A 22,895-nucleotide genomic window follows, 5' to 3' on the forward strand; every position below is an offset into this window, starting at 1 on the left:
CTTCTAGAGTTATGGGTGGCTATCAAAAGGTCTGAGGCCAGCCTAATTTTTTTTAGTGACTTGATCTTATCAAGAGTGTCTATTTTCCATTTGTATTCCATGTGTTCAACAGATCAGGCTTTTTAGCTATGTTATTCAAAACTTCCTGGTGAATGAAGAGTTGTTGTTTAATGGACAAAAAGTCTCAGTGAAAGTTTTTCAGTTGAAAAGGGTTCTAGAGATTGATGGTGGTGATGGTTGCCCAACATTGTAAATGAACTTAATGCCACTGATCTCTGTACTTAAACATAATGAAGATGGTAAATCTTATGTGTATTTTACTATATCCAAAAGAAAAAACACCTTATTTTTTTTAAAAAGTTTCCTGGTAAATTATATATTTTATGTGTATTTGTTAACCCTCTTGGCTCTTGGTAATACTTTTTGCCTCAGAGGCTTATTTTGCCTACTATTAAAGCAGGTATGCCAACTTTCTTATCATTAGCATTATTTGGTACATCTTTTTATATGTTCCCTTTGAGTTTTATGTGTCCTTAGTTTTGTCCTATATGTACCTCATAAATAGCATATAGCTAGATTTTTTTATACCTTTATTTATTTATTTGTTTGTTTGTTTATTTATTAATGTGGTGCTAGGGATCGAACCCAGTGCCCTATGCATGGTAGGCAAGCGCTGTACCACTGAGCCACAACCCCAGCCCCATATAGCTAAATTTTATGTGAAAGGGGTTTCTTACATCCACTTTGAGAATCTTTTAATTGGAGAACTTAGTCCCATTTGCACTTACTGGTTATTGATACATTTGGATTCTTAAAAATTCTGTTCATTCTATTTACTGTTTCAGCTTAATTTCTTTTTTTCAACCCCCCGTTGTACCAATCCTATTTTGTTTCCCTTTTACATCTTCTTTTTCTTCTACTTTGATTCTGATATGATTTACTTTTAAGTTTTTAACATCTAGTCCAGATCTAACAAAGTCAAGAGTTAGTCAGCATCTCCTAGCAATATAGGACAGCAGAGTAACTTAACATCCTCTCCTATCTTGAATGGATGTTGTTAGTCTCTGGCATTTTATTTCCTTCTTATTTCTATCTCTAAAAGTAGTTGTCATTATTATTATAATTGCTATTTTATACAATCATTTCCTGTTTAGATTTATCCAGATAGTTAGCAGTTCTCACCATTGCTGCTTATATTCTACTCCTTCCTTCTGGATCCTATTTCCTTCTTCCTGAATTTCAGCTTTCCTTGTTTTGTATTCTTTAATAGTTCTCTCAGTAAAGAATCATTACAACAAATAATGTAACCTTTTTGGGGGGATGTGTTGCGCCCCCTTGCCCGCAAGGAAGATGCAACACTCAGGAATCTTCTTTCAGCGGTTTATTTCAGCCCTTGATAGTTCTTCTTCTCCTTTTCGGATGCCCCTCCCAGCCTTAATAAAGCATCTCAAGCCCCAATGCAAAGCAGCCACGTGGAGCTTTCTCATAGGGTGATGAAAAGTCATGCGCCAACTCTCCCAAATAAGGAGTTGTTTGTCACAGACCACAGCGGAGCCAGCGCCATCTTGTAATGGCGACCATAATTTGCATAAACGGCAGAAGCGGCTCACCACAGGGATGTTTGTGTGAATAATGGCTTGGTCAGAAAAAATACCTTTTCACTGCTTTCTCTTAATACATTGAAGGGTCTGCTATCAGTTTATCTTTTCTTTTTGGGCCATTTTGCTCATATAATTGGTTTTAATGTCTTTATCTTTTTCTTCAGTGGTGTCTAATTTTGCTACCATAGTCTAAGTGTATATCTAGAATTTATTTTGTGTCTTTATTTCTGTAAAAATTGTATATAATACATTCAAATATTCTCTCCTCCATTTTTTTTCTAGTCTGTTTTCCATTTAGACATGTGTTATACATGTCTGTTCTGTTCCTTATTGCTTAACCTCAGTTTCATGATTTTCATCTTTTTGTTTATGTTGAATGTTGAGTAATTTCTTCAGTTCTCTTTTCTAATTCAATATTTTTTATTGTCACTGGTGTCTAATCTTAGATCTATTCTATCCACTTTAATTTCTGTGACTATGTTTTTCATTTCAATTTTTTTCAGTGTCATTTTTCTAATCCTTTCTATTTGTTTTTTAAATTTTAAGCATATTTATTTAAAGAGCTTATTTCTAGGATCCAAAGTTCCTGAGGTGTGATCCTGCTGTAATTTATATCTTCTGATTCTTACTCCTTAATGTATTAATTGTTTGCTTACATGTTTTCTGCTTTGAGACTGTCAGCCTGCCATTAACATGATTTTGTCTCTTGAATCTTGGCAGCTAAGGTGGAATATGTGTCCCTCCAGAATGGATTTGCAGTTATTTTGCCAGGGTTTTTAGAAATAACACAAGCTTGGAGCTAATTTTGAGCTTATCTTGGGAGTTCCTAGACCATGCGGTGGGGTAAATACTAACCTCAGGCCTACCTGATTTCAGGCCTCCTTTCCTTGTCTGCTGTCTCTGCAGCACTAGAGTTGCACATTGATCAGCTTGACCATAAGACTGACCAACCAAAAAGGCTTTCATCGACTATAGCATCTTCATCTCTTCAAGAGGCCCAAGCAGCTACCTAAGTAAAGAACATCTGCTGCCCCTTCTCCCACTTAGGGTGTATATGACTGTTACCCTTGAGAGTCATAGCTATAGCTGTAGGTCACTTTGATAAATGAAAGCCACAGCCCCTTTTCCACACTATCTTTTATACTAGTCACCCCAAGTCAGATACAATTCTTTGTTGTATGGACAACAAAGGCAGCACACACAACATTACTAATCTATGGTAAGTCTTCCATTTCCAAAGAAACTGTATTATATGAAACCAGAGTCATTCTCAGGGACTGGTATTAACCCTTTACTTACAAGGTCCTAAGTTGAAGGCAGTTTGGATCTATTACAGGATCCTCAGTTCTAACTTCCTGCATAGGCCCAAGGTATTCTTCTGCCCTGTCTGGGCATCAAAAATCACTCTATTACCAGGATTGACTGCCTTCAACTCCTTTCACCAAGAGTAGCCACTGTGTCATCTGTGATGACGACCCTGGTGATTCCTCTTCCTTAAGAATTCAGTTCAGCTCTGTATTTAAAAGAATATGTACCTAATCAAGTATTTTTTCAATACTTTAATCATTTCTAGGTTTTGCAGCAGATTTTCAGATAATCTCCTTCAAAATATTACATTAGAATAAACATTGAAACTACTGAAAATGGCCTGAACTCAAATTCTGACACCACCCCTTTCCAGCAGTATATCTTTGGCAAGGTATATGCCCCCCCTGAATGTTCTCCAAGCATTGTGTGGGATAGTAATAGCTCCTTCAAGGAACTTTTATGAGATTCACTTATTGTTAAGGGTCCAGTTCAAACACCCTAGAAAATTCTTCTGATCAGGCCCTTTTCTAAGCCTTCATCCTCCCTTCTCACTACTTCCCAGACCCACTCCAGCCTAATAAACAGTTTGTAAGTTCCTTAATTGTTCTTGTTCTTTCTTCCAATCCTTCATACATAGTGTTCCTTTTTTAAAAATGTCCTCTTCCCCTTGTTCACCTTTCCCCTGACTAATCTTACTAATCCTTATGCTCAGTTTCTCCAGGAAGTTGTCACATTCACTGATCCCTAAGCCTGGGCTGGGGTGTGTGAGAGTCCTCTGTGCTCCTATGCACCTTGCATTTGCCCATCAGAGCGCCCAGCAGCCTGTTTACTTGTTTGAATGTTACTTGAGGGGAAGAATTTGGGGCTATTTTGTTCACTGTTTGTATCCCAAGCTCCTAATAAAGAGCCTGGCACACAACTCACTACATGGTAGCTATTATTCTTATCAGCATTTCCATCTGTCATAATTCTCAAATGTCTGATTGTTGTATAAATAACTCTTAAGTATGCCAAGAAGCTTAGAGTTAAGTTACAAGACTGACAAGGGCACGCATTGTTTCAGAGCCACATTTTAGACCTTTGTTTTTCACTTACTCAATCATTTGCCCTTTTCATACTAGGAACTAACCCAGGAGTGTGATGAAAAGAAATCCCAGTATGATAGCTGTGCAGCAGGCCTGGAAAGCAATCGGTCCAAATTAGAACAGGTAAGAAGAGAATTTTTATTATAACAATTTAGCAAAAACTGCTATGTATGCACATTTTCACTATATCAGTGTCAGAAGATTCCCAAATCTTTATCATCATCTTCTGACCTGTCTTTCTAGCTTCAGAAGTGTTTCTTTAAACTTTATATGTACACACTGAATTTTTTCATCTATACCACTACTGCCAAAGTCCAGAGTCCATTGTCACTTGCAAGGTTTCCCACAGTAATCTTCTACCTGCCCTCCTGCTTCCACTTTTGTTTTCCTAAGTTTCATTCTCCATAGAGTAGTCAAAGAAACCTGTATAAAATTTAAACCATCCTCCATTGGCTTCCCATAGCACTTAAAATCTGACTTACAGCTGGGTGCAGTGGCACACGCCTTGTAATTACAGGCTCAGGAAGCTGAGGCAGAAGGATTGCAAGTTCAAAACTAGCCTTTGCTAGTTTTAATGAGGGCCTAAGCAACTTAGTGAGACCCCGTCTCTAAAAAAATTTTCAAATTAAAAAAGGGCTGATGATGTGGCACAGTGGTTGAGTGTCCTTGGTACCAAAAAAAATAAAATAAGATCTGACTTCCAAACTGGTATACAAGGCCCCACCTGCCTCATTAACTTCATATCCATGTGCTGTGATTCTCATCCATGGAGCTCTACGCACACGGGCTTTCTTCCTGAACTCCAAACAGGTCCAGCTCATTTTCACCTCCAGGCTTTTGCATGTGCTCTTCCCTCTGCCTGGGGCACTCTACCCTCACTCTTTGTTTTACTCTCTTCTTTCATCAAGCAGGTTTTAGCCTACAAATCACTTCCTCTTAAACATCTCTTAGCACCCTATACTCCTTCCCAACCTGGCCCACCCTGTCTCCATATCACATTCTACTGTTGAGTTTTCTTTGTAGCACTAATTCCCATCTACAATCACTTTCACTTCATGTTTTTTTTTGTTGTTGTTGTTGTTTATATCAGCCTATCTCCTTTACTTAAATTCCCTGCTGTGTCCCCAGCACTGAGGACAGTGCTGGACACAGTAGAACTTAATAAATGAACAACTGAATCCTCAAGTTTTGGAGTAATATGCACCATCTCTAAAAAAAATAAAAATAAAAACCTATTCTGTCAGTAAAAAAGATTTATAATTGCAGAAGAAGAAATGACTCTCTGGTGTTTCTTTTATTGTACATTTAAAGTCATCCTTTTTTCATCTGTCTTATTCTTTCAATAATGTTGCCCATTTAAACTAATTGTAGGAAGTTAGAGGACTCCGTGAAGAATGTCTTCAAGAAGAGAGTAAATACCATTATACAAATTGTATGATTAAGGTAAGACAAAGAAAGTGGATCAGAAACTTTTCTGAGTTTTTTTTTTTTTTAATCAAAGATTTCCCTGAAACTTGTCTTTCTATTTAGAACCTAGAAGTTCAGCTTCGTCGTGCTACTGATGAGATGAAGGCATATGTCTCTTCTGATCAACAAGAAAAAAGGAAGGCATTTAGGCAAGTGATATTTTTTTTATATTGAGTTTTTAATTTCTTACTTATAGAAGTTTAATAAATAAAATAGAATTATACATATTTAGAATATTTAAATAAGCAGATGGTAAGCTATTGTTTAGGACTAAATTTTATTAAACGTGTTCTGGATATTCCAGCCCTGCTACTAAATAGAAATACTTGTATTTTATTTCTTGCTTGTTTGCTTTTTTTAATATGGTAAAATATGTATAATAAAATTTACTATTTTAACCATTTCGTAAGCATACAATCCCATTAGCACTTATTATATTGAAAATGCTGTGCAACCATCACTACTATATATTTTCAAAACTGATTCCTCATTGCAAACACAAACTTTTATAACCATTAAGCAAAACTCCTCATTTCCAGAAATATGTATAATTTTTTAAATATTTTTTTTAGTTGTAGATGGACACAATAGCTTTATTTATTTTTATATGGTGCTGAAGATCAAATCCAGTGCCTCACACATGTGAGGCAGGCACTCTACTGTTGAGCTACAGCCCAGCCCCAAATATGTATAATTTTATAGTTGCTTTTGTGTGTGTGTGTGTGTGTGTATGTGTGTGTGTGTGTGTGTGAGTGTGTGTGTGTGTGTTGGTGCTGGTGATGGAACCCAGGGCCTCATGTACAATGAGCAAGCTCTCTACCACTGAGCTACATCCCAATCCTATAGTTGTTTTTTTATAAGCATTAACATTCGTTTCTTTTTAAAGCCCCACATGGCTGGGACTCTTATCATCTGCCTGTTAATTGTGCACTGTGATGACTGCATTTTAGCTAGAAACGATGTGATTGCAGTGTGCCAGCATTTAAAGTGAGAAGAGTGTATAAATACTACTTAGTCCTTATATGGTGATTCTTTTTGTAATCCTATCTTGTGGCATACTTTAATAAATCAAATCCTATCTTTAAAAAAATTCATTTATAGTTGAATTGCCAGCTATAATAAAATTCAGTCATTGAACAACGTAAGCTTTATTTGCCCCTCATCACAATTCAAATGTTTTGCTCTCACAATCCAATAAGATCTTGATGTTTAGGATTCACATTTATTTGAGATTATATTTAAGATTTTGATGGGGGTTGGGATGTAGCTCAGTGGCAAAGTGTTGCCTTGCATTCGCAAAGCCCTGGGTTCGACACCCAGTTCCAAAAAAGACAAAAAAAAAAAAAAAAAAACCCACCAAAAAAAAAATAATAATAATAAGATTAAAAAAAATTTTTTTTTAATTTTTTTTGAGTGGCATATACATTAATATTACAATAAGAAATAGTATCTTTGCAGAGTCTGAATGTTTATATGTATATAGTACACTGGAATGAAAGCCAGACTGAAAATGTCCTATAAACAGAGCAATGTTTTTTTCTAATATATACTCTCACACATTAAACTGAAAATGTCCTCATTCAGATTCTTTTGCTGAATGCAAATTTTGCTTTAATTCTTAAAAAATGAAAAGGTTACAGAAATTTAGTTCCATTTCTTTCAGAATTATCAATATAAATAGTAAAGAAAGAAATAATTACTCCTGAGCTATCGATTTTTATTTTTATTTTTTGGTTGTGCTGGGGATTGAACCCAGGGCCGTGTACATGCAAGCCAAGCACTCTACCAACTGAGCTATACCCCCATCCCGCTCTCAACTATTGATTTTCTAATCATTTTTCTAGCAAGATATTCTTTTTCATCATTAAAAAATCATTATAAACCTTCACTGTTCCCTACTTTTGCTATGGAAAAATATTGTGCCATGATTATAGCAATACATAAGAATATTATGATATTCTTTTTTTTAAAAGAGAGAGAGAGAAAGAGAGAGAGATTTTAATTTATTAATATTTATTTTTTAGTTTTCGGCGGACACAACATCTTTGTTTGTATGTGGTTCTGAGGATCGAACCTGGGCCACATGCATGCCAGGCAAGCACGCTACCGCTTGAGCCACATCCCCAGCCCAGAATATTATGATATTCTAACCCTATTAATACGTACCTAAAATATCAGCATGGACACAGCATTTTTAAAAAATATTTTTTAGTTGTCAATGGACTTTTATTTTATTTATTTATATGTGGTGCTGAGAATTGAACCCAGTGCCTCACATGTGCTAGGCAAACGATCTACCACTAAGCCACATTGTTATTCCATTTTTAAATTTTACAGTTCTTTCTGGTGAGCCCCAAAGTATAAGAAATTAGCTTGGCTTTGAAAAATTGTTTGCTCTTAATGCTACTTAAGAAGGCAACATATCTTAGCTCAGGATACTGGAGAAGGAATCATAAAACTTTCTTCTAATCTGGTTTTTCACTTTCTAGTTGTGTGACCTTGGACAGATCACTCTATTGTCTATAAAATGAGAGCCTCATTTATAGAATCAAGTAATAGAATATACACAGCAGTGCTTTGGCAACTGTGTAGCATGATACCTAGAGAGCAAAGGCCCTGTCTGTCCTGTTTTGTACTTGAAACCCAGAGCACACCTAACACCTAATATTCTATAATATTCTCTCTCTCTCCCTCCCTCCCTCTTTTTTATTTAATCCAGGTCCTTTTTTTTTTTTTTAAGTTGTAGATGGACACAATACCTTTATTTTATTTTTATGTGGTGCTGAGGATCAAACCAAGTGCCTCACACAAGCTAGGCAAGCACTCTACCACTGAGCCACAACCCCAGACCCCCATAATTATTTCTTAAATAACTATTGGATTAATTTAGATTTTAGTATGTATATCATATTAATAAGCCTGTTAATATATTGAAAAATTTTTACATAATTGGAAATGCAGGAATAATTTGAACAATTCTGAGGCCTAGAAGAATAAATGAATTATCTAAAGCAATCTGAGCTATACATTCTTGTTGAGTAATATGTCATTTATATCCTTCTAGCTGTTTTTCTTTGGCAAACTGGAAAACCAAACAGTTTGACTTAGTGTCTCATAAATTTTAAGAGTAAAATTAATTTCATCAGGAATATATTTATTCTCTTCCACCCTCATTCCTGTGCATAAATTCTACCTTGACTTAAGCTCTATAAGGATCTTGGGTACTTTTGATTGCCATTCTCTCTATTCTACTCACTTTTGTATCCCTTTTTTGCACAAATGCATAATAATCTTTCTCTTCATTTAGGCTGCTATATTTTCTCTTCTGGTTTATTATTTCTTAGAGTCTCAATTTTGTATTATTTACTTTTATTAAATACAATCTATTTACATTCAAATATAAGGTCTACAGTCTCTCTTATACTCTTTGTCATTTGTTCCTTTGTCCTCTATTCTTCAATTTTTGTCCTTGACATGTCACCCACTTTATATCTTATTTTTGTCTTGTATGGTCAAGACAATTTTTTTTTAATTTTTGACATTTTAAAAAATGTTTACATTAAAACTTATTTTTCTGTCATGTGCAAGATGAACAAATGAGAACTTACCTGAAACATCCAATCTGTCTAGATGATTAAAATGCCCATGCATGTTAAATATAGATAGTAAAATATGTGAATTTGTGAATTTCTTTTTGCTAAAATTCATATGAAATGCTGTCTTTTGGAAATGGAACTGTTAAACCACCTCTGTGAGCAGTATAGTACTATCTATACTTTTTCAGTGATGTGGAAGAGGTGGGAGGGAAGCAATTACAAAAGGTAATGTGTGCGGGGTACAGTGGCACACACCTGTAATTCCAGTGGCTCAGGAGGCTGAGACAGGAAGATTGCAAGTTCAAAGCTAGCTTCAGCAATTTAGTGAGGCCCTAAGCAATTCAGTGAGACCCTGGCTCTAAATAAAATACAAAAAAGATATGGGGGTGTGGTTCAGTGGTTGAGTGCCCCTGAGTTCAACCCCTACTACCCCCTCCCCAGGGGGGAAAAAAAAAAAGGAAATGTGTTAGTGTATTCATACTTAGGCATTTTAAGACATCATTTTCCTGTATGTTTTTTGCATTTTGTTTTGCTGGGTAAACATGCATATAATGAACAAATGAGACCAAATTTTGCAACACCTAGTCTGTAGATGTTAAAGAGGTTGCCAGTGTATGACCAAGTAGTTAGTAAAATTAGCACATTTTGTACATTTGTGTTGAAATTTATAGGAAACCTTGTCCTTTGTAAATGACTTCTGGATATGAATTTGTTCAACCATCTCTAAGCATGACATATGCTTGTACTTGTCCACTGAACTGAAAGTAGAGAGGAAGGAAGTGAGAAGGAAAAGCTTCAAGGACAAAATGGTCATTATTAGAAGATACATCAGATTATAACCATTGCTAGGTGTGCAATTTTATTTACCAGTGCTGTGAATAATAGTGTCTATGTTAGATGAATCAATGTTTAGGGTTCTTATGTATATATACATATATATACATATATATATAAAATATTTAGAAGTATTTGATATATTTAAAAGTAATAGAATAAAACTTTTTGTAAATAGGTTTTAAAAACTTATTTTTATTTAGCTTACAAAAGAAAAACTTATAAAAACAAAAAGTAATCATTATGAAACAATGTGCACAGAAATTTATGCTGTCCACATGGCCACGCCTTTTTGGTATATATGTTATGCCATATTTTTTTCGCAGACATTTGCTAATATATCTGTATAAACATTTTCCCCTCTATAGGCATTTAGTTTGTTTGTTTGCAGATTTATTTCTATTCTAAGCACTGGTGAAGTAAATAATATTTGTTTTTACGTTCATTAATGTCAGGGAGTTTTTTTGTAATGTGATTTCCTAGAAATAGAATTGCAGAATTATATACTATTTAATGTTTAAAATGGGTATTCTTTCTCCTTCCTGCAAGTCTTGTTAAAGTATAATTTAAAATAGGTTGCCATTGTTTTAAGGGTATAATAACCAGAAATAGCACTTAGCATCTTAATTCTCTTAATTACCTAGGCAATGTTTTGTCTTCTTTTTTTTTTTTTTTCCTTAAATTACTGTTTGCTAGAACTGACTGAAGACAGGGAAACAAAAAGTGTTTGAAAATGGATTTCATTCTGACTCTAGTACCCATTTTAAACTATTTTGACTAATATATTTAGATAGGTCTGTTAATTTATAATTTAGTTGTATGATTAAATCAATTGAAGTAAATTGAAACTAAACCATTATGTTGACTCCCTAGGGAACAGTATACCAAAAATATTGCTGAACAAGAAAACCTTGGAAAGGTGAGAATTATTTTTTCCTTTTTAATAAATCTAACTAATTCAGGCTTTTAGTTCATGGTTACGATGTTGTTCTTTTTAAAAAAGGTTATAGTATAGTTTTTTTTTTAAGGGAAATTGTTAATTTTTTTTATGGATGAAGACCATTCCTTAGGAAGTCAGGGGCTGGAGGTGTAGTTCAGTGCTAGAGCACTTGCCTAGCATGCATGAGGCCCTGAGTTCAATTCCCAGCACAAAAAAAAAAACAACAAAAAAAAAAAAAAGAGAAAGAAAATCCATTGTGCCTTCTTTTATTTATTTATTTATTTATTTATTTATTGGTGCTGGGAATCAAATTAAGGGCCTCGTGCAAGCTAGTCAAGCACTCTACACTGAGCTACAGTCCTAACTCTACAGCAGAATTTTGGGGAAAAAAAATCATCTAGCTTTAAATAACAATTCATAATAAGGTTCTTATTATAGTTTTCAGATTATTCTCACATTTTTCTGTTTATGAAATATACATATAGTTACTCATTTATTTTATTTAATAAAGACAAAGCCTTCTATATACTGGTTTAAGCCCTTTACAAACATTGATTCATTTAACATAGACAACTGAAAAACCTTATGGATTAGCTATTGACAAAACAAAATACCTGAAAAAAACCTATTGGTTTCAGGCCTGTGACGAGAGTACTAGATGACAATGGCAGGGAGTCTATAGCAGAGCAAACTGCTAACCTCATGAGGAAGCAATAGAGAAAGACTAGAACCAGGTCCCACAGTCTCCTTTAAGATCATGCCTCTGGTGTCCTACTTCCTAAAGGTTTTACCACCTCCCAATAACACTACCCTAGGGAACCAAGGCTTTAACACATGGACCGTTGGGGGAATATTCAAGATCAAACTACAGCACCTTACTTAAAATATTCAGCTCCCAAAATTATCTGAGGACTACTAAAATAGGAGTTTATGACTGAGTCTTGTTTTCTCAGTTCTCTGAGCCATTCCTACTAAAAGAGGTGGTAGGTACTAAAGGCCTTGACCATCAGGATTAAATAACTAACCAATTAATTATTGGAATTGACTTCATAAAGCAACATGCTTTAACAACACTAGCCATGTCATTCTTAGAGAAAAAAAAGACCTCTGTCAGAAGAAAAATGACCAATTATTGACTGGGGTCTTGGATAAGCCCCCTAACAACTTTATTTCTTCATGTTTAAACTGAAATAGGTAGATGAGAAACTTAAAAATTAAATGACCAAGATATGTTCTGAGGTCATCATCAGTGATTTTAAGCCTGTTGTACGATGAAGGCTAACCATGTTTCATAATCCCCATATCTTCTCTTTCTTTAAATATCCAATCAATGTTCAAATTTCATCACTTGTCTCTTATATGAGTCAGCATCCTAATAAGAGTTCATATATTTTTATTAGTTGATTAATTTCTTGAGTTTCTTCTTCTCTAGGGTTTATTTTCACTATTGAAAATCAAGTTTTCTTAGATTTTCTAATTATCACGTTTGTAGCATCATCATTGTTCAGCTGCAATTTTTCTTTTACAATGCTGACCATGTATGGGTATCTAATTTCACTGTAAAAATTCTTGAGTGTGCAACATGGAAATAATTTCATTTATACACTATATATATATGTAAAATTGAAGCTTGTCCATTCTTAAAGTACAAATGAGAAAAGTATGGCTTTGTTTCAGTCTTAATGCATTTATACTGACTAGCTGTTAATCTGACTCAGTAAATTGCTCATGGAAAAATTATTTGTCCTTGTTTACATTTTCTGGTCTGAATTATTATAAAACATACATGTGTCTATGATTTTACATAAAAGCTAAATTAGCTCCTAGAAACTGATAAGTAATATTCTAAAGGTGATCTTCAGAAAAACAAATGTTATAGAAAACAGTAGAGTAGTTGCTAAATAGGTAGATGTAGTCTTCATTGTTAAAAAAAAAATCTTATTATGGAAAATTTCAAAACTATATAAAAAGTGGAGAAAATATCCATGTATATCCATTACTTATCTTCAATAATTAAACTCCTGGCCAGTCTTGCTTTATATATAGTCTTATCCATTGCCCCCAATTTTTTTATCTGGTCATATTTTAGTATGTGTCATAAAGACTCCTATAAAACATTCTCATACCAAAAATAATTTAACAATAATTTCATAATATCCAGTAATCGATTCCAGACTTCACCAGTTTTTTTTAATATCTTTATTTTATTTATTTTTATATGTGGTGCTGAGGATTGAACCCTGTGCCTCACACATGCCAGGCAAGCGTTCTATCACTGAGCTGCAACTTCAGCCCCTGTTTCTTTGTTTTTTTAATGGCTTATTTGTTTGAATCAAGATCTAATAAAACTCCTTGCATTGCTATGTAATCGCTTAAGTCTCTTCTTCACCAATTTATTCATCCATCTTTTTTCCTTGGAGTTTGTTGGAAGAAAAAAAAGTCTAGTCATTGGTCCTGATGAGTTTCCAACACTTTGAATTTTGCTGTGATATCAATCAGAATGTTTTTCTGTCCCCAGTATATCCTGTGAATTTTTAAATGTTTTTTGATATTTAACAAGAATACTTCATAGGTTGTGGTTCTTCTATCAGAAGGCTTTCTTCTTGTGATATAGGCAGACATTCATAATCAATTCCTAGATACATAATTCATGATGGGCAAAATGGTGGCATTCTAATTAACTTGTTCCCTCTCCATTGAATTATATAAAGTGCAACTAATCTTTATCAACCATTTAGTTAACTTGAGGTACAGATCATATAAGAAAGGCAGAATAACCACTTGACTCACTTTTTTTCTTGAAGCTTGTCCATTCTTAAAGTACAAATGAGAAAAGCTTTGTTTCAGTCTTAATGCATTTATACTGACTAGCTGTCATTTTTCTGGTTTTCAAAATGATGAGTTGATTTTGTTTATCATCCTTCAAAAGTATCTATGACTTCCACATTGACTATCATTGGTATATTTCTGTTGTAATTATTATTATTATAAGTGCTCAAATTATCACCTATTTGGGCAGTGAGAGTTTCTAGAATTCAGTTTCTGAATCCTTTTGAAATAACAGTAGACTTTGATGGCTTCTTTATTTTCTGGTGTGACAAAGGTGAACCTAGAGTTCTTCTTATACATATCCTGTTCCAAACCTAGACTCAGCCATTTCTCTAAGAAGCACTTATTTGTTCTGGTTTGTGATTTGTAAATAAATGGCTAATAGCCATTATTAATTATTACATTAATGAGAGTAAAGAAATTAAAGGAAACCTTCTAAAGCTGATTCCTCATTTACAAGATAACTTATGAATTCTATGTGTGCAATTCCTTTATAGAATTCCTTAAGGAAAAAAAAGAAATAATGTTCATGTTTAAAGGCATGTTTTGGGGATTCAGTATGATTGTGAATAATTGCCTTCCATCCAAAGAGTTCATTTTAAATAATATGAAAATTCTTTTAATTCTCTTATTTTGAAAAATATCTGAATGGATGCCGATGTGCACAGAAATGTTTGTCAAGCTTTGAATCCTATTAAAGACCCAAACTAAATTAACAAATCTAATTATAGATTATTCTTCGATTGGAGAGGTGTGCCTCAGTGGTAGAGCACGTGCTTAGCATGTGCAAGGTCCTGAGTTTGATCCCCAGCACCAAAAAAAAAAAAAAAAAAAAAAAAAAAATTCTTTTACCCTTCCAATGTAGTGTTCTGCTGCAAATCTTTGAGGATAGTGAGACCCTGTCTCCAAATAAAAAGTGGTAGCAGCAATTTGTCATTTAAACAAAATGAGCCAATGACTAGGTTTTCCCCAATTTCCATACAGTGGCATTTAAAAAACAAAGCTCCTTAAACAAAGGTTCTAGAATAGATCTAAATTTTCAAGGCAAACTCAGATTAACTAGTAGACAGGACATTCATAGACATCCTCAGGCTAATTGAGTCTCCCCTTTTCCTTTAAAGAACAATGAAACCCAATTTAGCAAGGCCCTAAGCAACTCAGTGAGACCCTGTCTCCAAATAAAAATTCAAAAAGGGCTAGGGATGTGGCTCAGTGTTTGAGCCCCCTGAGGTCAATCCCTGGTACAAAACAAAACAATTTCTTGTACTTAATAATTAAAAACAAAATAAATCTATATTAAATAACAATAAGCTTTCAAATATATTACATACTAAAGTCAGTTGTACTCAGGAAGTTACAGGCTTCAAACATACATACAGTTGTATAGCAAATTAAATTTAATATTTCTTACACAAAATAGTACCCACATTCTGTCTTTGGTTCTTTAAATAACTTTTACAGGTTATTAGGATTTTTGACAAGGGAATTATTCCAATAATACAAAAAAGTCACAGTTTAAGTTGTATCTTAATTTAAAATCATGTTCAGAACTCTTAAAATTCTTGGTTTGCTTTAATGTCCTTTCCAAATACTTTTAAGAGGATAAAAATGTTTGTTGTAAGATCCATTATGTATAACATATAAACTTAAATAGATGTATTCATATGCTAGGTATGGCATAAAAATTATGCTGGTTATATTTTAAATTTACACATTTTAAATTCTACTTTGTTTTCTCTTGCTATTTACTGTTAACTTTGCTTTCATTATCCATAGCTGGGGTGGGTAGTATTTAATAAGTGACTTGAATCTTCAGCTTAGTTTATCCTCTTATTTGGGCAAGTACCTACCACCATTCTCATTTGTCCTTAGATTAGCTAGTGGATCTACCCTGTGCTAAAAGAGGAAAAGATGAGGATGTTCCTGTGTAACCTGCTTCCATGTCTTTGCGTGTTTTTCTCTCCCTCTTGGTGATTTTCCTCATACTCCATGTCAGTGTAGATATTTCTGTCACACTGTTTCCTTATATGTACACTGTTGTTGTCTTCTCTCTGTTTGCCTCCTTCTTCCTTCCCCCATCCCTCCTCTCCTTCCTCCCTCTCCCTCACCTCCTCTCTACCACGTCTTTCATTGTCTTTTGAGTTTGTGTTGACCTTCCTTTCAGTCAGCCTTCCTCAATCTCCCATAATGTAGAATCTAAATTATTTTGTAATTAATTGAAAAAAATTTTTTTACTTATGTTTATAGTTTTAGAATCAACAAGTAAAACAGTTTTGGCAACTGGAATTTTCTAGTCTGTTAGTAACAAAATAAATTCTGAGAAGGATTCTGGCCTACTAAATGCTATGTTTTTTGTTTTTTGTTTTTTTTTTAAATAATCCCTATGTCTTCCCCTTAGGAATATGTATATAATTGATTAATTTGAACATACAGAGAGCATATACTGTTTCAGGATAGAATATAACATCTAGTAATAACAGCAACATACATAATACATGATAGCTTAGCAAGTATTTTCATATTTATTGACATGTGAAAAATATTATAAGGGCCAGATAATTTTATTGTCCACTAATATTAGCCATAATTGACAACTGAGAAAACAGGTTCAAAGAACTTGCTTCCTCTAGTGACAAAGCTAAAGTTAAGACTCATCTTTTGACTTCCAAAATCTGTATTCTATACCATGACACTATTCTATTTTCCTAATTCCCTTTATTTTCCCCTCTCTTTTTTTTATATTGTTCTGTTTAATTTAAGGTTGTTCTACATCTACCTTAAACTTAATTAGCTTTAATAATCTCAGTTTTGACATGTTGTAGGAGAACCTTGTTCTTTAACTAATACTCATCAAATGTACAAAGCATTCCATATTCCTCTGACTTACAACAATAGAAATAGATTCCTATAACTGAGATTTAATTATTCTTGATTTTTTTTAAATGATAGGAACTCCGGGAAAAACAAAAAGCTGTACGAGAAAGTCATGGTCCAAACATGAAGCAAGCAAAAATGTGGCGTGATTTTGAACAATTGATGGAATGTAAAAAACAGTGCTTTCTGAAACAACAAAGCCAAACCTCCATTGGTCAGGTAATTCAGGAGGGAGGAGAGGATCGACTGATCCTCTGAATATGTATGTCATCTTTTGGGTTTTTAGTTGATGTTACCAGCAATAAGTATAATCTCATAATGTATTTCTTTTCTTGAAAGTGATTTGTACAACATTTTGCTTTCTGATTAGCCATTCATTATTAAGTTTTCTTGGGAAATAAAATTAGGGTATATTTAGGTTTCAAAGTTTTTTTAATATAAAAAAAGACTTTTATAGTTTTGCTTAGTTTAGACGTCAATGGTGTCTTCTGAGTTTTATGAGACAGGGGACTAAGTTAACTATCTGTAAATGTAAACATATATCCATTAAGAAACATGTAGTTTTTTAAAACTGTAATAACCCCAATGGCTTAATGTTTTTCTTAATCTTTTTTTAACTTTAGAGGAATCTTTTAGGAACTAATATCTCTTGTTTTGAAGAAACATTTATCTGAAGTTCAGCAATTCCTACAGTTTCACTTCACTTTCTTTTTCTTCTGTAAAATGCAAGAAAATTTAATATTTTAACTAACGTATTTGTTCTATTCATGTAATTTGAAGGCAAATAAAACTTGGTGCATATATCATGGTTATTTATTTTAAAACTGTGTAGTTGTCTTGTGTCAACATTTATTCTTTTTAATTAGGTACTCACATTCTAATACTAAAGGATTATTATTTCCACAAAAATCTATTTATAGATTTAATATAATCTGATAGTTTGGGATGGTTATTTTACGAATAAAAATTGTCGTAAAATGTAGTTGTTATCATGTGCTAAAAAAATTAGCATAAGATTCCTGGTGAAATTCAAGAATTCAAAATGCTTCCAGCCTCTGTTTCATTTGGATAAGGTACTTGAAGAGTTCTTTGGTTTTCCTTAAAAAAAGATATAAATTCATATGCTTTGCTTGACTTCATTTTGATTTCAGTATATTTTTCAAAATATCTTGCCTTTAGATTTGAAAACTTAGATTTCATATTGTTAGTATGTCCATCTTAGGCCAGTTCTTTTTAACTATCCTAAAAAAAATAAATAAATAAAATAAATATATACATTTGTATATGTGTGTGTGTTTTGTTTCTACCCTAAGTAAAGTATATAAGCTTTGATCTCTTTGCTCTAAGTGTGCTCTGCTTTTTTTAAAATATTTTTTTAGTTATAGATGGACACAATATCTCTACTTATTTATTTTTATGTGGTGCTAAGGATTGAACCCAGTGCCTCACATGTGCAGGGCAGGTGCTCTACCACTGAGCCACAAACCCAGCCATACTTTTTTTTTATTTTATTGTGGTTGGATACAATATCTTTATTTATTTATTTATCTTTATGCGGTACTGAGGATCTAACCCAGGGCCTCACACATGCAAGAAGATAGGTCTACCACTGAGCCACAACCCCAGCCCCATGATCTATTTTTTTTTAATATTTATTTTTTAGTTGTGGTTGACACAATACCTTTATTTTATTTATTTATTTTTTTTATGTGATGCTAAGGATCGAACCCAGGGCCCCACATGTGCTAGGCAAGCGCTTTACTTTGAGCTACAACCCCAGCAGCCCCCCCACCCCAACCTGTGATCTACTTTTAATATTTGTTTGAAAGCTGCTTTTTTAATATTTATTTTTTAGTTGGACACAATATCTTTATTTATTTATTTTTATGTGGTGCTGAGGATCGAACCCAAGGCCTCACACATGCTAGACAAGCACTCTTGCTGAACCACAACCCCAGCCCCTCTCTTTTTTAAAATACTTTTTTTAGTTGTAGATGGACTCAATACCTTTATTTTATTTATGTATTTATTTGTTTTATGTGGTGCTAAGGGTCGAACCCAGTGCCTCACACATGCTAGGCAAGCACTCTACCACTGAGCTACAATCCCAGCCCCAAACCTTCTTAATTCAATTATCATTTTTGGACATTGAGATAGTATTTGTGTAGTATTGGCTACAGGCTTATTTTTTTAAAGCCAGTAGAAAGTGATGCTTCAATAATCAGAATGTTAATTCCTTTGTAATATTTAAAAGACTAGATGCTGGGGCTTGGGATTGCATATAAATAAATGAATAAAATAAAAGTCCATCAACATCTAAAAAATATTTTTTAAAAAGAATAGATCCTTTTTACAGAAGTAGCATTTTATTTTATTCCCCCAAGAGTCAATTCAAAAGCTTATTAAACATAGTGATTTTTTTTGATCCCTCCTCTATCTTTGGTGATCCTCTCAAGTTTTAAAATTTTTAACAACAGATATTCCAAAGAATGCTTACAATTCTACCTATTTGATCATTACTTGCCATCTTTATTCTACACAGAAAGAGTATGTGGATTAAACATGAAGGCAGCTCCAAAATTACTTTATTAACTGAAGCAGAATATCATCATTACTTCAAGGAAAGCAAATTGAAAAGAAAACTCTGAAAGTACAAAGTTATTTATAGTTTTTATGTAACAGTGGACATTTAGTAATGCAGCTTAATGGGTTTCGTGCAGTGACTTTCCACTCTTGTGATTTGATTGGAACATTAAAGAGCTTTGACTAACTCTGACAGTTTTTGACAGCTGGCACTTATGGAAGAAGAGCTTATTACATTTTTCCTTCAGGATTAATACTCTAGCTGGCTAATTGATGAGAGCACTTAATCACTTTAGAAAATAATTTATCTTTCACATGATGGGCCAAATAAAGGAAAAAAATGTAGCCTGAGAAATCTGCCTCTATGTTCACAGATTTCCTTCTCTTAGGGCTTGGTGCTGCCAACTGTTGCCTAGGACTGACTGTGTCAACTGTGACTCAAAAGGCCATTGCTGCTTTTGCTCTCTGTTGGTTCAGGAAACAGTCCAACTTTAAAGGTTATCTTTTAAGAAGAATCTTATAGTAGGAAGGTATATTTTCTGTTAACAACTGATTCAAGGTCATGTATTTTCCAGGTCCAGAGAGTGTACCAGAGGATTTTAGAACATTGTACAAAGGCACATGAAAATCAACTCAGCAATTACAGAACAGCTGCCTTTTTCTTTAATAATTCTATCATTTTGCTTTAATTCAATAGGCAGTAATATTAAAATAAGTCATTTAATTAAACTATCAAATAAATGCAAATGACCAGACATGGTAGTACACACCTGTAATCCTAGGGATTACTCAGGAGGCTGAGGCAGGAGGATGGCAAGTTTGAAGCCAGCCTCAGCAACTTAGTGAGACTGTGTTTCAAAATAAAAGTAAAAAAGGACTGGGTATGTAGCTCAATGGTAGAGTGCCCTGGGTTTAATCTCTAGTACCATAAATAAATGCAAATATATTATTCTTCCTGATTATTAGCATATAGGACATGTATACATTTTTTGAAAATTTTTAATCTCTGCATCTTTCAGGTGTATTTAAGTTTTTAAATTAAGAAATACATAGCTCTTTTTGATAATTTAATGAAAAAAGGCTGGATATGTATTCTAATTGAAAACAGAAATTAGCAGAATTATCCAGAACTGAGTATAAAATATGTACAAATGGGTAATTTACCAAAACTGCCTTTACAAAGGCAAAGTTTATGTTGAAAAATGACTTTGTATGGAGGTGTGTGTCTTGCAGAAACTTTGTCTTATATAAACATTCACTCAATGTTAGTAACTGACGAATGTGAATAAAAAGACTTGTTTCTGCAAAGAGTTCTAGATGCTTACATCATTCCTCTTGCTTGGCCTGAAGGAGTCTAGCCCTAGGAAGTGGGTAAGATGGCACCCTGATGATTAAAGGACCTTAATCTTGATTGTATCAGTAGTCTCTCCCATTGTTGTAGGGTGGTGAGATTTAGATTGTATATACAGCTCCTTCTTTTTTAGATAATCCATGGCAGCAGAAGAATAAAGTATGTCTTTATTAAATATGTAATTGTGGGCTGGGATTGTAGCCCAGTGGTCGAGTGCTTGCCTAGCATGTGAGAGGTCCTGGGTTCGATTCTCAGTACCACATATTAATAAATAAAATAAAGGTCCATTGGCAACTAAAAATACATATTTAATATATACATGTACATATAATTTTTTCTCCACTCAGACTAGCTTAGCTCTTCCTTCCCTTCCTTTTTTTAATTTTTTTTTAAGTTGTAGATGGACACAATACCTTTATTTTGTTTATTTATTTTTATGTGGTACTGAGAATCCAACCCAGTGCTTCACACGTGCTAGGCAAGCACTCTACCACTGAGCCATAACCCCAGCCCTCCTTCCCTTCCTTTCAATGACAGCAATTAATTAGAGCTGTTTCGTGTGTGGCAGCCTAGCATGAGGCGAGTATTTTGTCTGGAGAGATTGGGGAGGGATCATTAAAAGTTATCTATGTGTTTTTGATCTTTGACTATCCTGTCTTAAGATGTCTTAAAAGAGAAAGTTGACTGTAATTATGGTTTAGTCCTACAACCTTGCAAAAGAAGTCAAAATAAGGATCAAGGAAGCATTTTTTAGAGTCTTGGACAACCGCATACTTTCTGCTCCCATGCTCCCTCTTTTGGCAAACTGGAAGTACTTTCTTGGCAAACTGATAATTTCACAATTTCCTTTCTAGAATTGCCGAGAGGCTTGAGTCACCACTCTTGGGTTTACTGCTATGGAAAGTCACTATTCAGAACAAAGGAAGAAATTAAAGATTTCTGTTTTTCAGTGAAAGTCTGAGTTTCTACCTTAGTTCAGGGCCTAACAGTAGGTTCCTGGCAAGGCTACTGTTTAATACCACACATGATAACCTGGTATATGATGTAGAATTTTGGAGCTTCAAAGGACCTGAAGAATGATTCATGTAATTGTTTATTAGATGTGGATCTTTGAGAGGTTTCTCTCACCTCTCTCCAGCAGAAAATCAGTTCTGTAGTGCTTGTGGCAAATTGCTTTCTAGCCTCAGAGAAACCGCAGTGCAGCTCATTCCTCATGAGGGAGACTGTTCCGTTGTTAAAGAGCACACACAGCCTGAATGGTGCTTGGTCTGAAAGTGAAGCAAACTTACAGAGGAAGAACTTTGTTAAAACTTCAGTATGTAAAGCAGGACTTAACAAATTTTATTTTCTGAAGCTCTATAATCGGGATGAATGATGATGATGATGATAAATAAGAAAGCAACTGGCTCGTTATTAAGCATTCAGTGTGTACCAGGCACAGTGCTAAGTGCTTTATGTGCATGACCCAATGGAAATATCACAACCTATGAGGAAGGTACAATTATTTCCATTTTATATATGAGGAAACTGAAGGACAGAGTCTATACTGGGTGTATATTTGCAAAAAGGTAATGTCCACTTATGATCTATAATATAGCATGAAATTATTTTAGTGCTTAGAATAACTTTTTTTAAATTTATTTTTCAGTTTTCGGTGGACACACATCTTTATTTTATTTTTATGTGGTGCTAAGGATCGAATCCAGTGCCCCACGCATGCCAGGCAAGCGCGCTACCACTTGAGCCACATCCCCAGCCCCTAGAATAACTTTTGAAAAATGTATTCGCTGGGCTGGGGCTGGGGCTTAGTGGTAGAGTGCTTGCCTAGCATGTGTGAGGCACTGGGTTTGAATCTTACCACCTCATAAAAATAAATAAATAAAACAAAGGTATCTATCTACAACTATAAAAAATAAAAATAAAAAAATGTGTTTGCTTACTATAGCTAAAGAACAAACTGTACTAAATGATTAAAATAAGCACTACCAACCAGATAAGTAAGTTATACTGAAAATGAATGACAAATAAATGCATACAAGAAATGAGTTTTAATACAGGGCAAACTGAAGCCTTATAAGTTATTGTTTAAATCTCTGTGAAACAAAATTCAAAGTAGATCAAGTACTTAGGCATTAGACTACGAACCCTGTGCCTAATAGAAGAAAAAGTGGGCCCAAATCTACATCATATCGGCTTAAGATCTGACTTCCTTACTAAGACCCCTAAGGCACAAGAAATAAAGAGTCAACAAATGGGATGGAATCAAACTAAAAAGCTGATTCATAACAAAGGAAACAAGAATGTGACAAGAGAGCCTGCAGAATGGGAGAAAATATTTACCACCTCTACCTCAGATAGAGCATTAATCTCTAGGATATACAAAGAACTCAAAAAACTTAATAACAATAAATGGGCAAAGGAACTGAA

The 22,895-nt window shown here is 34.0% G+C and overlaps 1 protein-coding gene across 2 annotated transcripts in view; it reads left to right on the forward strand.

Annotated features, from left to right (window-relative positions):
• Ift81 (intraflagellar transport 81) overlaps window positions 1–17,334 on the forward strand; it is a 66,835-nt gene extending 49,501 nt beyond the window's left edge. Inside the window, exons 15-19 of one of the 2 annotated variants that reach the window (XM_015502492.2) lie at window positions 4,031–4,117; window positions 5,366–5,437; window positions 5,525–5,610; window positions 10,765–10,810; window positions 16,610–17,334. In XM_015502492.2, coding sequence (XP_015357978.1) covers window positions 4,031–4,117; window positions 5,366–5,437; window positions 5,525–5,610; window positions 10,765–10,810; window positions 16,610–16,792 — 474 coding nt within the window. In that variant the 3' untranslated portion in view covers window positions 16,793–17,334. The remainder of the gene's footprint in view (window positions 1–4,030; window positions 4,118–5,365; window positions 5,438–5,524; window positions 5,611–10,764; window positions 10,811–16,609) is intronic. The other variant, XM_048785582.1, reaches the window with a different exon arrangement.
• Window positions 17,335–22,895: the final 5,561 nt, after the last annotated feature.

The sequence above is a fragment of the Marmota marmota genome, unplaced genomic scaffold (assembly GCF_001458135.2).
Source record: "Marmota marmota marmota unplaced genomic scaffold, marMar, whole genome shotgun sequence".
NCBI classification, from domain to species: domain Eukaryota; kingdom Metazoa; phylum Chordata; class Mammalia; order Rodentia; family Sciuridae; genus Marmota; species Marmota marmota.